The sequence below is a fragment of the Melospiza melodia genome, chromosome 20 (genome assembly GCF_035770615.1).
Source record: "Melospiza melodia melodia isolate bMelMel2 chromosome 20, bMelMel2.pri, whole genome shotgun sequence".
NCBI classification, from domain to species: domain Eukaryota; kingdom Metazoa; phylum Chordata; class Aves; order Passeriformes; family Passerellidae; genus Melospiza; species Melospiza melodia.
In genome coordinates this window covers 13,439,488-13,454,959 of record NC_086213.1, presented here as the reverse complement: position 1 = coordinate 13,454,959, position 15,472 = coordinate 13,439,488, and the positions used below count along the sequence as shown (strand labels likewise).

Below are 15,472 nucleotides of genomic sequence, written 5' to 3'. Positions count from 1 at the left end.
CAAATGCAGAAAGAGGCTCTGGTGGTGATTCAGAGATCCCTGTGAAAGCTGCCCAAAATGGGCTGACCCCAGGGAGGGCAGGGGAGGTTTGAGCCATGAGCTCCCCATTGTCTTTAAAGTGCTGTTCTGCAGCCGGGGGTGACCCCATTGCCTGGCTGAGTGCCAAACTGGGCAATTAAAATTTTCTCTCCCTGCCTCGGCACGTCGTGCAATCACAGTTTGCTCCTTTTTAGGAGGTTTCAAACGTGAGCTCGTGTGTGCAGTGTCAGCACGGGTGGCTGCTGGCTGAACAAATTACAGAAAGAGCATTAAATTGCAGATGGAGGAGTGGAAGAGTTTGAGATTTTGTCCTCCCCTTGTGTGCTGGACAGCAGGACCCTGTGTTGGCTGTGGCTCTGATAGAGCCTGGGACAGGCTGCACTGCTCCATCCAGGCTTTCCATACCTGCCCAAACCATGCATTTTTCACAGCTCTTCTGGGGCACTTGCTGTTGGCCTGGAATGCTCCACACGTGCCAGCATCTCTTCCATCTCAGCCTTTTCCTTCCCTTTGTAAATTGCAATACCTTTCTGCAGCTTCCCAGAACCTCGCTCTGCTTGCCTGCTCAGCTCCAAGTCATTCCCCTAAGGCAAGCACCAAGATGAGATTTTTATTAATTTTTTTCCTTTGACTCGGACACTTTTTCAGTGTTAACAAAAGGCAAATCGCTGGCAGAGAGTCTTACCAGATGTATCAACTGTACTGAAGATGCTCAAAGAAAAAGTTCCCAGAATCTTTCTGAATGTTGCAGAAAGGCATATTTTCTTGTAAACTTGTTCTTGGAAGTGACAGAGTTGTTTTGGCTGAGATTCCCTGTTTAGGGAAAAAAAAAAAAAAAAAAAAAAAAAAAGAAAAAAGGAAAAAAAGAGTGGAAGTGTGCCTAAAGCCGATATTCAGCATGGAAAATTTCAGTCCAGACAGATACTGAACAAACTTAAAGTCAGCTGAAAATCAGGGATGCAGAATAGGCAGTGCTGGGGAATTCTTAATGAGAGGTGGAGCAATTAGCTCCTCGTGGTAATGAGTAGATGGGCAGGTGAGAATCCATCACTGCTGTAAGTCAGTGGGGAGCGTTGGCATTCAGTGCAATTATTATCCACTAACGGGGAGAGCAGGGAGGGAATGAGCGGCACAGCATCCATTTGCTGGGTAATGCCTTCGGCGGCGCTGGGAGTTTGCCTGAGTCAGGATTTCCGAATCTGACCCGTTATTTTGCGCTGTCTCTGAGCCCGTGAAGGTGCTTGTTTGGTGGTGCTGCTGTAGAATTGTGCCCTGTGAAATCCAGAGGCAGCAGCTGCTCGCTGAACACACGGAGCAGCTCCTTAGAGCATGAGCAAGTTTTGTAAAACCAGATCCGAGGCTTTGGTTACTGCATTTACTGAGGCTCTGGCTGGCAAGGTTTTACCACCCTCGAAAATCTGCCGGGCAGGGGAGGCAGGAGGGAGGGGTCAGCATTTGGTACTGGTTTTGCAATTAAATTGCTTCAAGCTGTTGAAACATTGGGGGAAGTTTTTTGACCTACTTTCGTGCAGGCTTTAGAAATTGTTGGGATGTTTTCTGCTCTGTCTGCGTGGAATTCAGCTGGGTTACAGAGGAAAGGAATTTCGTGGGCCTGCTCATAAAGTCAGATCTATTTAAAAAAAAATAAATTAAATGAAAAAAAAACCTCGGCTTTGTCTTCAGACAGCTCCTTGGTCTCCAGCTCCATGAATTCCCATGAGAGCACGTAGTGAGTGAGAGAGATTCCTTGTTTTGCACATGCCATGGAGAGTGGGGATGGAGGAAGGAGGAGGATGCTGCCTTGGTCCCACACCTGGCATCCCTTGGGAGCACTGCTTGGCCTTGCAGGGGAACACCCAGGTGCTCCCCAGAGCACACTCAGGTCTCCATCCCGTTCTGGCAGCCCAGCAGAATTTAAGAATTCAAACCTCATTTGGAGGGCCAGGCAGCAGAAAGAGCCGTTAGCACAGCAGATGGCCAGGAACAAAGGAATTGCAGTAACTCGATGTACTTTTCACTGCTCAGACTCCCTGACTTTTTGTACTCGTGCACCTCCCCAGGGAAAGGAGACATTAATTTTCAGCTCCATAACTTTTCCCCTCTGTCAGTGCTGTCATGCTGGGGCTTAAGATATGTCAGAATGTGTTGGACACTTTTCCAATTAAAAACCCAAATTCCTTCAGTCTGTATTTCGCTCACTTAGGAGTTTTATATGTGTGCTTTTTACCTAAAAACCTGACTGGGGTGCTGCTTTCCTGCTTGGTTCCCATCGCAGGGAGTGTGGGGAGCCCTGGGGGCTCAGAGTGTGATGCTGCTCATCCCCGGGCTGCTGGGCAGTGAGGATGAGCTGCTGGCTCTGCAGTCCCCACATGGATGGGCTTTGGGAGGGACATTGGCTGGGACAGTGCTGGAATGTTCTCTGGCTGTGCTGCCACGGGAGGCTCAGGTGGTGGAGGCATCCCCACAAGGAGATCCCCAAGTTCATGTGAGGTTTTTTTGGGGATTAATTTGGGCACAAATTGAGTGGCCCCAGCCTGTCCTCCCTGCTTTGGCAGTCTCCTCCAGCCCTGAGGACAGGAGATGTGTGAGTGGGCAGGAGCTGGAGATAACACCTCTTAATCCCTCCTGGTGCTGCAGCAGGAAATGCTGCTGCTGGCTGATAATTAGAAAGTGAACAGACTGTGCAAGAGATGATGTTGGCATCCCTAAATCTCTGTCCTGGGCTTGGGGGAACATCACTAATGATCTGGATTAGAGAGGCAGAGAGGCCCGGGCTCAGGGAGGACGATATGTAGGGCAAACGCCGAGTGCTGAGAGCCTGAGCTCAGCCAGGCAGGCGGCTCTGCTCTCCTGGGACACACTGCTGGGCTCTGGAGCTTTGGGAGCTGCAGCTGATGCAGTCAGGGATCAGCAAGGTCAAAATGCACTTTGCAGTGAGATTCAGGTGCAGATGGAGCGGAGCTCCCCATGTGCTGTCTCCTGAGGGTGGGAAGCAGCTGAAAAATGACCCTGCAGGAAGGCTGGGCTGCATCCAGCTGTAGGTGCTGAGCTGAAGCAGGGCACAGATGTGTGTTTAAATCCCTCCACCTCACATGACTTCTCTGTGAGTATCAAAGGCTGGGTCAGTAATGCAAAATAAACAGGTGGAGATGGGCTGGGGCAGGTTCCACTGTGTCCTGGGACCACACTTGGGGTTCCCAATGAAATTTTTTCTTGTGACCCCAGTGTTGGTGTGTTTGAAGGCTGGGACATCAAATTTACCTAGAGCCTTACTTCTTCAAGGCCTCAATAGGCAGTTGGCTTTTCATTTTCCTTCCTCTCTTTTCTGCATGTATTTAAAGTCACTGCTCAATAGTGAATAGCAGGCTTGCTCCGTTAGCTGTGTTGGGAATTTTTATTCCTAAGCATGTAGAAGAAACCCACCCCAAAGTCTGGCCTTGCTCTTTGACAACCTCCTCAGTGATAATTGTTTTCTTCAGTGCCAGCACCTCCTCTTGCTGCGGGGAGGTTTGTGCAGCCTCTGCCCCCCTCACACCCACCCTTGTTATCATATAAATCACAAAACAAGGCCAGGGATAAACAGGAGCTGCAGTAGCTGTTAGCCATGTGTAAAAACAAATCACATGGAAACAGTATAATTACTGAGAAAATATCAACTTGAGTAATGCAGTAATTGTTTTCTTCCCTCCAGCAGATTTATTCCACCTCTCCTGGCTCTTGCTGGTTGGGAAGTCTGTGACTTCACGTTAATAAGGAGAATTTCACATTTCACACTGCACTTGCTCAGGGTATGACACTGTCTAGAGCAGGGGAATATATTTTGAGGGTTTCTTGAGAGCTGTAGGAAGCAGAGCACTGGTTGAAATATCTGAGCATGGGGGTCTTGCCCATGCTCTGAGCAGACACTGGTCTTGGCACACCTCTTTTCAAGCCACTTTTGTGATTTATGAGAGCTTCTTTATGCCTTGCATAAATCCCTGAGCTCTGCTTTTTGGATGGCAGCACTGCACAGACGAGATTTTTGTTTTTTCCTTTAATTTTGTTTTTTCCTTCTTTTTGCTGCTTGTCATTTTGTTGATTTAGAGAGGTACTTGTGACATGACAGTGCCCAGTATGTGAGGAGCAAGGACATGGCTTCTCTCTATTGCTGTAATCATCTCCTAGTACCAGATGATGATGATGATGTTTGTGCTGTGACTTGCAGCTATTTCCCTTACTCAGCTTTGCTGCTCTTTTGCTTCACATTCCACAAGGTAAAAAGATAAAAATGTATCAGGACCCAGGTTCCCAAGGTGTTTTGTTCCAAGTAGGAGTTTAAAGATGCCCTGTCCTGCACATTGGCAGACAAGAGGAAGTATCATTTGTTTCATGTGCACAGTGAGGAGCCTTTCTCTCCTGCATTTTTGGCAGGTAGCTTCCTTTCCTTTAGAAAAACCTACCCACTGCCACTTCCCCTTCCTGGGCCTTAATCTGAGCAAGATTTCATGAACAGCTAATTTATCTTTTGCTTTTTGTGGTTGTCCTGCTCCTCTTGAGTTGAGAAAAAACCAAAACCACAAAAAAAAAAACCCCAGTTGTGGAGATCACAAAGCCTTCCCATGTCAGCAGACTGACCATTTTTGATGTCTAATGCTGGGAAAGTAAAACAAGACAGGATCTCCTCTTCAGGATTCTGCAGAAAGCTCTCATGTCCTTCTAGCTTCTCTTCTGGATGGATGCTGGACACAACCAGCTTAGCCTTGTGGTGCCTTTGTGCTCCTGGGTGGATGGGCTGAGGCAGGGCAGTGAGAGCACAGAACAATGTTGGCTTTCTGAGGGCTGCAGTTACAAAGGTGGCAGAGCTGTGTGAGCTCCTTGCCTTGTTTGCCTGCCCCATCCCTCCCTCCCTCCCCTGCCAGCAGCTGCCCTGTGCTGCCTGCCCAGCCTGGCACTGGTTTAGGGTTACCACTGGAGCCACTGCTCCTCCTCTCCCCCTCCAGGAAAAGAAATCCATCCACTCACTAAACAAATGAATAGATAAACTTTTAATTAAGGCTCTGGGTGGCTGCCAGAGAGGAGCATTCTGGGTCAGGGCAGGCTGGTGCTGTGCTGTGATCCCGTCCGTGTGGTGGTGGCTGTTCAACAGCTGCCTCAGCCCAGGTGTGCTCACCTGTGGTGGGCAGGCTCATCCAGGCAGCCGGGATGGCAGAAAGGGGCTGCTTTGGAGCTGCAGAGGGGAAGGGTGAGGCAGGAGAGGCTGCAGGGTGCTCCTGCCATGCCTGAGGCACAGTGTGGCTGTGGGTGCTCCTGCATCCTGGGCTCAGCAAAGCTGTTGCACTGCTGGGGACAAAGCTGAATGTTTTGATGTGTTTTCCTTCAGCCCGGGGTCATTATTGCTGCTCCCTGTCATGGCCATGGAGGTTTTGCTGATCTCTCCAGTCTCTCTGACTTGAAGGCTCTTGTTGAGCTGAGAGCCTCTTTACCTGGAATTTGAAAAACGTCAATTCGGTCTGTTTTTATCTTGACTCACCTATCCCCTTTTTCTCCACATTTGGGTGGATGTATTCGACATGCAACACTCGGAGTATCCCCAGGGTTTGGGAAGAGATGGAGAAAGACAGCCATGAAGGAGCTAGGAGCCTGCTTTCCTCCCAAGGGCTGCCCTCCCAGCCCCTTTCCTTCAGCATGGTTCATGCTGCTCTTGTCTCTGTGGCACAAGGAGGATGTGACTGTGGTGTCTCATTCTTGCCTTGAGCCCTCTGAAGGGACAGTGGTGCTGGGAGCTCCTGAATATGGATGGTTTATTGATCCTGTGAGAACATGAGCAGCTCTCAAGGTGGTGGGAGCCACTGAGGCTTTGTCAGGAGGAAGAGCTGCTGTCGTGTCCCTGGGAGAATAACCTGGTTGTCTTTGGAGCTGCTGGAGGTTGTGGAGCCCTGTGGTGATGTGATCTGGCAGCTGGTGCTCCCTCGTCTAGCAGGTTTTTTCAGGGTTCTGCGCATCTCAGGAGGCTGGGAATGGGCCAGGGAGCTGTGGGAGGATGAGAGAAGGATCCAGAGTCTCCTGGGAGAGAGCTGATGTGTTGTTTCACCCCTGGCAGGAGCGTGGCCTGCCTGGCAAGCTGGAGCCCGTGTCCCCCGTGAGCCCTGCGCACGGCGAGGCCGAGCTGGAGCTGCTGCCCGCGCGGCTCTCCAAGGAGGAGCTCATCCAGAACATGGACCGCGTGGACCGCGAGATCACCATGGTGGAGCAGCAGATCTCCAAGCTGAAGAAGAAGCAGGTAGGAGGCTGTGGTGTGGAGGGGAGCACGTGTCCTCGCTTCTGCATGGTGCCACAGGGCCCGTCCTCGTCCCTGCGTGGCCACAGGAGGGGAAGTGGCAGTGCCAGCGCACAGGATCAGCCGTGTCCCTGCTGTGACATGGGTGGTGGCTGCTGTGCCTGCAGTCTGGAGCTGCTGGTCACGCAATGCTTTGGAAACCCAGCTCGTGGCTCTGTGCATGTCAGAGAACCTAAAAGAGAGAAAAATGTGCCCTCAGTGCCTTGGCAGTGGATGTGCAGGTGGTGAGCGGCAGAGCTGGAAGCACAGGCTGGCTTGTCCGAGTCACTGGACAGCCCAGTGCAGCACCACGTCCTTTATTTCTCTTTATTTCTCCTTTCCAGCAATTGTCTCTCCCCAGTGCTGCTGTTGCTGCCAGTGTTCAGTACTGGGCTGTTTAACATTGCTGCAATGACCAAATGTCCCTTGCAGTGCATCCAGTCCCCTTTCTCTGGGGCTTGCCAGCTCTGCAGCCTTGAGCAGCATCTGGTGCAGCTCCAGTCAGGGCTGTGCTTGAGCAGGGATTGAATCTGATCTTCCTGGCTGCAGCTTTACCCTGCACAGGAGCACTTCTCAGCAGAAGGATGGCCCACTCAGTGCTGGCCTGTACATAATTACCATAAACCCATTAAGAGATTAATATGACAAAACCTTCAGGGACATCTGTGAAAAAAACACGGACTTAAAGGCTTTCACTTTTTAAAGCAAATCACTGCCTCTTTTTTTCCTGGTTGTTTTATTTTCTTTGCTTGGGATGAGTTTCTGAACTCCCTGATGGCTAATCCCAAACTGCCCAAGAGGAATGGCCTTTCCCAAGGGGCTGTAGCTGCATTGGAATTTGGGAATGGAGCAAAACCTTTACTGTTGAAGCTCCTTAGAATGAGCATGCACTTGCTCTTCCCCATCAGATCTGTATTTTCCCATACCAGACACAGTTCCTTTCTGTCCTGCAAGACAAAGCAGGAATATTTTCATTTTGTTTTCAAACAATATGGTTTAAGTAATGCCAAGGACCCTTTTTGGCATGTGTTGCTGCAGAGGTGTCTGGGCAGAAGCAGCTGTGCTGGGGGTGAGGCAGAGCCCTGTGTGCCAGCTCACGGGGCCCAGAGGAACATCTGGAGCCATGGAAACCACAGAGGTTCCTCTTGCTGGTTTTGGGGTGAAGGCAGCCCTTCCCCTCTGCCACCTGGAGGGAACACCTGGCTGCTGTCCCATGTTTTTAACTCATATTTGAGCAAAGAGATGCCAACCATGATCATTTCCTGCTCTGGAAAAAGGCTTCCCAAATGGGCAGGGCAGGGAAGGTCCCTGTCATGGCAGCTGGGAGCACTGACAGCTCTGATGATCCACTGCCTGGCTTTTCAGGGGTGCTGACAGGAGCAGCATATGCTCCTCGCCCTTAAAATCAAACTGTCTTTCCGTGAGGAAATGGGGTTTTTATTGTTGGCTGTTCAGTTGCTTTATTTCTTCCCTAGGAACAAATTTTATGATTCTTCCTGCCCACAAAAATGCTCTGTTAAATGGGGAAGAAGGTGAAAGTGGCTGTTGGCAGTAAAAGTGTCCCCTCCCTTCCTTTTATTCTATTTTTTTTTTAAACTTTTGGCACATGGTGGCAAAGTTATATGGTAGCAAAACTGACCCCCCCACTATGGCCTCCTTCCCCATCGCAGTCCTCCAGCAGAGCTAGCACATTTGGGAAAAAGTGATTTTGGAGCAGGGGGTCCTGTCTGAGATGCTCCAGGAACGTTTTGTGCATCTGTGCGTCTGAGCTGTCAGTGCAGGAGCACGAGTGAGGGAAAGCAGTGAGCCTGGAACAGAAACTGCTCCTGCAGGAACGTCAGTGGAGCAGGGGAGAAACCACATGCAGCCAGAATATCCTAATGCTTTTCCCCTCTGTCTTTGGGAGGCCTTCTCAGGGTAATTAAACACACTTGTATGGAAAGGCTGCACAAAAAAAAAAAAAAAAAAAAAAAAGCTTAAAAAAATCCCGGCCAACCACAATCCACCATCTCTCTCTTTCTGGTTGTTCCAAAAATGGCAGGGAAGGCTCTGCCTGGACCTTGCAAGAAGCAAAGCTGAGAAACCTTCCCCAAACCCTGCACGCCCCTGGCAGGAGGCCACCTCCGTCAGCCTTCCCCCGCTCATTCATGCGCCATATGCGCTCAGATCTCTCCGAGTCCTCTCTCCCCCTCTTCCTGACAGGGAAGGATAATCCTTATGCATTTATTCCTGGCAGCAGCACCGGGCTCTGAAGGAGAAATAAACTGCTGGGCTGCTCTGTGCAGCGGCAGAGCCTGAGCCTCCCTGGGCGCCGAGCGCAGCCAAGGGCTCTCCGGGAGTACAACACTCCCACCTGGTGATGGAGGTGGAGCTGCTGGCTGGGAGAGCTCCAGCCTTCCCTTCCATTGCTCGGTTTCCTGTGCTCTCTTTGAAATGGTTTCCAGAGCTGCCCTGTGCCTGGAAGGCTCTGCTCTGCCTGGGCAGGTGGAGCATCCCCAGTGCCCAGGTGTGTGTGACAGCCTTGGCTTCAGCAGGCAGGTGTCTGCAGCAAGGGAGCTGGTTCCTGCAGGGATGGGGCCTTCCTGAAGCATCTCCCACCTTCCTGAAGTATCTCCCACCTTCCCACCAGTGCTGCGACCTGCAGTGTCCCTCTGGAGCACATGGTCCAGCCAAAGGGTCTCTCTCCCTGAGTGGGCACCTCTTCCACTTGAGAATGGGCTGCCCTGTGGGTGATGGTGGCACCTTGCATCCCTTGCACACTGCTGCCCTGTCCTCTGTTTGGGGAGAGGAGGGAGGTCTTGGGCAGCCACTGCTGGGTGAGGGAGGCAGTGTGCAGCCGTCAGCACTCATCTCTCATCCTGCTCTCTCCCTGTAAAGGTCACAGTCCCAGCCTGGCTTTTGTGGCAGACCTTTAAGGAATCCATTGTGTCCCTGTCTGGGAACCCTGACCTATTTTGCTTTGCCATTTCCCACGGCTCCCAGGAGGAGCTGTCCAGGCTGCAGTCAGTCAGGTGTGCTGCCTCCAGCCCCTCCTCACACCCTCACCCAGCATCTGGCCCTTTAACATCCATACAGTGCCCCACCACAGCAAGTAGAGTTGAATTCTCTACTGTATTTCAGCTATAATTAGATTTGTATTTTTTTCTTCTAATGAGCTGCTTTTAATGAGCCTCCACTTAGTGGCAAACTTTCGTTTCCTGATAGGCCATCAAACCCTCTCCTCTGAAATCCCTAGCTGCACACCCGACCACTTGGCAGAATTTTTGTGGGTTTCCAGAATGATGTAGCCAAGTTTTGGATGCTTTGACTTTTTTTCTTTTTAAACACAAATATTTTCCCCAAGAGAAGTAGATGTATCTGATCCTTTTTGCTGGCTTGTTTGGAGTTTTTGGAGTTTATCCCATGGGAGTGATAGGGTGCCTTAGGAGGGCACCAGGGAAGAGCTGGCAGGTCCTGGAAGTGCTGCAACTGTGCCAAATTCAGCTTTGCAGCCCGTGGTTTCAGCAGTGGCTTCTCAGGGAGCTCTTGTCCCCTGTGCTGTGGTTTGGGCCACCTGAGAACAGCAGAGGGCAGAGGGCTGTTCCTGTGGTTGGAGCCTGCAGAGTGCCACCGTGGTGTGGCTGTTTGCAGGCAGGAAGGGACAGATCCCTGCAGTGCTGGGAAGGGTTCATCCCCCTCCAGGCTGGGCAGTTCCTGGCTGCTCTCACTCATGGCTGGAGTAACTCTAAGGCCGTTGGTGATGCCAATTTATGGGACACAGGCTCTCCTGCACTGCCAGAGCCTGCTCCTCACTCTGGCTGGCAACAGCAGCTTTTTTGGCCTTATCTTGGTGTTCCCTAAACTGCTGCTTCTCCCTCTATGGGGAGAGGTATCCACCTATGGGGAGGTGGAGTGCACAGCATGGGGGGCTTCATCCATTGAAACACAATTTTAGGAGTGTGTGTTTTCTCAGCCAAGCCATTCAACCTGTCTGGGTGCTTAAGTGCTTTCTTGGGTTCATCCCAAATGCATCCTCCTACCCTGGTGTGCTTGAGGTGTCATCAGCAGGAGCAGAGGTGATGGGGAGGAGGAATAGATGCTGACCTTCTTCTCAGGCCACAGCCACCAGTGTCACTGGGAAATCAGTGCTGTGCTCTGTGCAAGCCAAGTCCCAGCTGCATTTTCTTCCTCACTCGATTTTCCTCATGCTTCAACAGGGGATGCTTTAGCTGCAGGAAGAAAAAACAGCAAAGATTTGGAGATGAGAGCCTAGCAGGGAAAAGGCCTCGGTGTTTTTGAGAGGCGCTCCCTCTCCCGTGCCTGTGCTGCCCCGCAGCTGCCGCGCTCTCCCTCCTCAGCTCTCCCTCCTCGGGCTGGCTCCAGGAGCAGCCTGCAGCAATCTGGGATTTCCTCTTTCAGCCGAGCAGTTCCTCAGACTTATGGGAAGGGCTGGGATGTCTCCTCCCACCTCAGTGTTGCAGGTGGAATGTCAGGTTTAGCTGCTGACCAGGTGATATTGCAAAGTGCAGGGGCGGCTGGTGCACGAGTCATTAATGAAGCACAGTCATCCCAAGGCATCTCCTCCAACCACTCCGTTGGAAGGGGAAGCTGAGGGTGGAGAGCAGCCTTGCTCATCACTTCACCCCTGGCTCCTCCACCTCTCCCTGCACGCAGCAGCAGCTCCAGAGGCAGGTAGCAGCAAGGAGCCGGGCTGGAGCTGTGGTTTCATTTAAGTGTTCCCAGTAAAATCGTTATTTCTAGCCTGGGGCCCGTTCCAGGAGGCTCCTTTGAGGCAGGTCCTCATCCTCCATACCCCAAGCACGCCGAGCCACGAGCACAGGGCCGGTGCCTGGGGCAGGCAGCGCTGCGCCTGCGTGGCCGGGGCTGCTGGAGCTCTCCTCCCTCTCCCCTGGCTGCCAGGAACTCTCCTGCCATGGCGCTCTCTGCCTCGCTCAGGGCACCTCAGAGAGTCTCGTGTGGACAGGGACGGCTGCGTTCCTCGCTGTGACTCACCCTCCTCCTCCTCCCCCCTCTCCTTCCACAGCAACAGTTGGAGGAAGAAGCAGCCAAACCACCAGAGCCTGAAAAACCCATCTCTCCCCCTCCTATCGAGTCCAAACATCGCAGCTTGGTGCAGATCATCTACGACGAGAACAGGGTGAGTCTGGACGTGGTGGAGGGGCAAATGTGAGATTGTGCCGTGTCACCGTGGCCAGGGATGACGGGGAGCTTGGTGAGGATCAGATGGGGGATTTTCCTGGCTGTTACCTTTGGGGTGGAGGCCATGGGAGTGGGATGGATGGAGCTCTGTCAGGATGGTGTGAGGATGGTGCAGATGAGCACTAATGTCTTCTGAAGAACCTGCCCGGGGTGGTTTCCTGTGATCTGCCTTAGAGATGCTTCAGACTCCTCTCTGCTAAACAGTTTGCTTCATCCTCTTCTTTGGAGTGAACCAGCTTGAAAGCTGCCTCAAGGGGTGGGCTCTGACGTGGTGGGTGGGCTGCATGGATGGAGGGTGACATCTGTGCTGCTCTAATACTGGCAGGCCAGCTGTGAGCTCTCCTGGCTGTCCCTAAGCCCCCCAGGCTGGAGCAGCAAGGATGTGGATGCAGCCATGGCTGGATTTGTGGATATTTGATGCTGTAAATACCATTAGCAAAGGTCAGGCTGGCATCCCTGGCTCTGGATCTCTGCCTTGACCGCTCATTTATCAGCCCCTGCCTGTAACAGCAGCCCGAGGAGAGATGAATTTTGCTGTGTGCATCGGAGCGAGGCTCAGAAATTGGGCCCTTTGGTAGATAATCAAGCATATTCATTTTCATTTAGGTGTTGGATAAAAAGGATGATTTTGCATAAAAGGAAAACTACCAGTCACTAATTATTTTGAATTGCGAGGCCTGCGATTTCACTGGGAGCTGCAGAAATCCAGGTGCCTGACTCCTAAAAAGAAAAAAAAAAAAATCGCCTACCCTGCGCTCCCAGGCAGGGCAATTTTCCTGGTTTTCCTTTTTCCATCTGCTGCTCTCCCTGAGCAGTGGGAACCCAGAGCTGGCACGGTCTGTTGTGTGAGTGGGTGAAGGCTGAGGTCGATGTGATTGCAGCATTAGCAGGCGCCAGCTGGTGATGGCTGCACAGCTCTGGGCTTTGGGGGCACTGCTGAGTGTTCTCAAAGCCATTCTCACCACCAAGGGCGCTCTCTGGGGGTCCTAGGATAGATGACTTGTGCCTCCTGTGCAAGGGGGAGGCTCAAAAGTGAGCTCTCAAATATTTTTATTCCTGTTCAATTGAGCCCCATCCTCCTTGGACAGTCTTGTGTAGCTGAACCACATTACAAGGGGAAGAAATGGTGAGGGTGAGGCAGGAGGGGAAGGTGATCTTCAGCCCTCACATCCCCAGCAGCCTGCATTGTGGCAGTCCCCATTAGCTGGGGCTCGGGGCTGGGTGTCCTGCCAGACCCCTGTCCTGCTTTGTCACCTCTTGTCTCTGCCCCTGCCAGCAGAAGGGTCACACATTTCCTGCTACCACCTCACAGCAGACAGGATCTGCTCTCAAGGCCTCAGGGTGGTCCCTTGGCATTTCTGCCATGGGTGATGGCAGAGATTGTGGAGGGCAAGCATGGAGTTCTACATTTCTCCTGGAGAGTCCATGGCCATAACCCCTGGGACACTGTCACACAGTGCCCATGGCCATAACCCCAGGACACTGTCACACACAGTGCCCATGGCCATAACCCCGGGACACTGTCACACAGTGCCCATGGCCATAACCCCAGGACACTGTCACACACAGTGCCCATGGCCATAACCCCTGGGACACTGTCACACACAGTGCCCGTGGCCGTAACCCCTGGGACACTGTCACACACAGTGCCCGTGGCCATAACCCCTGGGACACTGTCACACACAGTGCCCATGGCCATAACCCCTGGGACACTGTCACACACAGTGCCCATGGCCATAGCCCCTGGGACACTGTCACACACAGTGCCCGTGGCCATAACCCCTGGGACACTGTCACACACAGTGCCCGTGGCCATAACCCCTGGGACATTGTCACACACAGTGCCCATGGCCATAACCCCTGGGACACTGTCACACACAGTGCCCGTGGCCATAACCCCTGGGACACTGTCACACAGTGCCCATGGCCATAACCCCTGGGACACTGTCACACACAGTGCCCGTGGCCATAACCCCAGGACACTGTCACACAGTGCCCATGGCCATAACCCCGGGACACTGTCACACACAGTGCCCGTGGCCATAACCCCTGGGACACTGTCACACACAGTGCCCATGGCCATAGCCCCTGGGACACTGTCACACACAGTGCCCGTGGCCATAACCCCTGGGACACTGTCACACACAGTGCCCGTGGCCATAACCCCTGGGACATTGTCACACACAGTGCCCATGGCCATAACCCCTGGGACACTGTCACACACAGTGCCCGTGGCCATAACCCCTGGGACACTGTCACACAGTGCCCATGGCCATAACCCCTGGGACACTGTCACACACAGTGCCCGTGGCCATAACCCCAGGACACTGTCACACAGTGCCCATGGCCATAACCCCAGGACACTGTCACACACAGTGCCCATGGCCATAACCCCAGGACACTGTCACACACAGTGCCCATGGCCATAACCCCGGGACACTGTCACACACAGTGCCCATGGCCATAACCCCTGGGACACTGTCACACACAGTGCCCGTGGCCATAACCCCTGGGACACTGTCACACACAGTGCCCGTGGCCATAACCCCTGGGACACTGTCACACACAGTGCCCATGGCCATAACCCCAGGACACTGTCACACACAGTGCCCATGGCCATAACCCCTGGGACACTGTCACACAGCGCTCAGAGCTGGTGGTGTCCCTTTGTCAGTATGAGGGGGATGCCAGCCAGCTTGGTGCCAGGGGTTTCACCATGAGCCTTTGTGATGGGTGCACTCATTCCAGGTGGGTGCCCTGCAAACAAAGATCACGTTGCACACCAGATTTTTGTATAATTTCAAATCTGGCTCTGTGTTCATGTCTGAATTCTGCCGGGGATGGGCAAGCAATGATTCTTTCCTGTTCTTGTCAAGTTCCCTTGCGTGTCGTGTGTGAGGAGCCCATCTGTGGGCAGGAGACTCCAACCAAGAACCTTCCCTTTGGCTCGACAGAAACCAGAGCAGGCTGCAGGCAGGTTCCTCCTTTGGAGAGGTCTGTGGGCCACAGAGCACTGGCAGCATCCCTGGCCAGCTGGGATGGCTGAGGGTGGAAGGAGCCTTTCCTGTACCACAGCAGGGAGAGGCTGAGCTGGGGCTGCAGGGAAAGGAGTGCTGAGTGTTGTCTTTGTCAGAGCTCCAGTGACAAGGGTGGGAATCAGGATGTAATTGCCCTTCTGAAGAACATTCAGGGGCTCAGCTTTCAGCCTCTCTGTACTGAATGTTTGGGATGCATTTTAGTGGTGATTGCTCTGCCTTTGGGGCCAGGAGGAGGAAAGCTGGAAGAGGAAGGGTCTTGGGATTAGAGTCAGTTGAGATTGTGAGTTGGAAAAGAGTGAATGGTGGTCAGCAATAGGGTGGGTTTGATGGCAGCAGATCCTCCAGGTGTTTCTATCTCTGTGAATGTGGGAGAGGCCCAGACACTCCTGTGCTGACCTGCAGCTTTGTAATTAATTGCAAGGTGAGTCGGTAGGAGCAAAGGCTGCAAGCCAGATAGAAATGTATTGATTTAGAGTGATGAAGGTCACTGAGCCAAATTTTAAGCTTTTCTGCCTCTTCTGTGCCGTGGAAAAGCAGTGAAGTTGATGCCTGGAGGTCTACTTGTGGGAAAAGCGTTGGTAATGGCTGAGCCAGGGCTCCAGCCCATGCACAAAGGGAAGGAAAGCCAGATTTACTCGCATGGCTTGGCTTGTGGCTTGCTTGAGGGAGGCAGTGCACGCTAAGAAATGCAAATAAAAAGAGGATATTCAGGCCTCAGGAGGAGGCGAGAAAGGAAAGCACCCCAGAAGTGCTGGCAAAGCCTGAAACGATCTTTAAAGAGCAACGTTGTGGAAGGGGCAGCAAGCCAGCCCTTGTGCCAATCCCCGAGCAGGTGGGAGGCAGCAGCTTGGTGCAGGGGCTTCTGCTGGCTCTGGCTGGGCTCTGTGTGTGAGGCTGGAGC

The 15,472-nt window shown here is 52.7% G+C and overlaps 1 protein-coding gene across 1 annotated transcript in view; it reads left to right on the top strand.

Moving 5' to 3' along the window:
* NCOR2 (nuclear receptor corepressor 2) overlaps positions 1-15,472 on the top strand; it is a 226,183-nt gene that overhangs the window by 103,872 nt on the left and 106,839 nt on the right. The window contains 2 exon segments of the mRNA XM_063173183.1: positions 6,119-6,298; positions 11,358-11,471. Coding sequence (XP_063029253.1) covers positions 6,119-6,298; positions 11,358-11,471 — 294 coding nt within the window.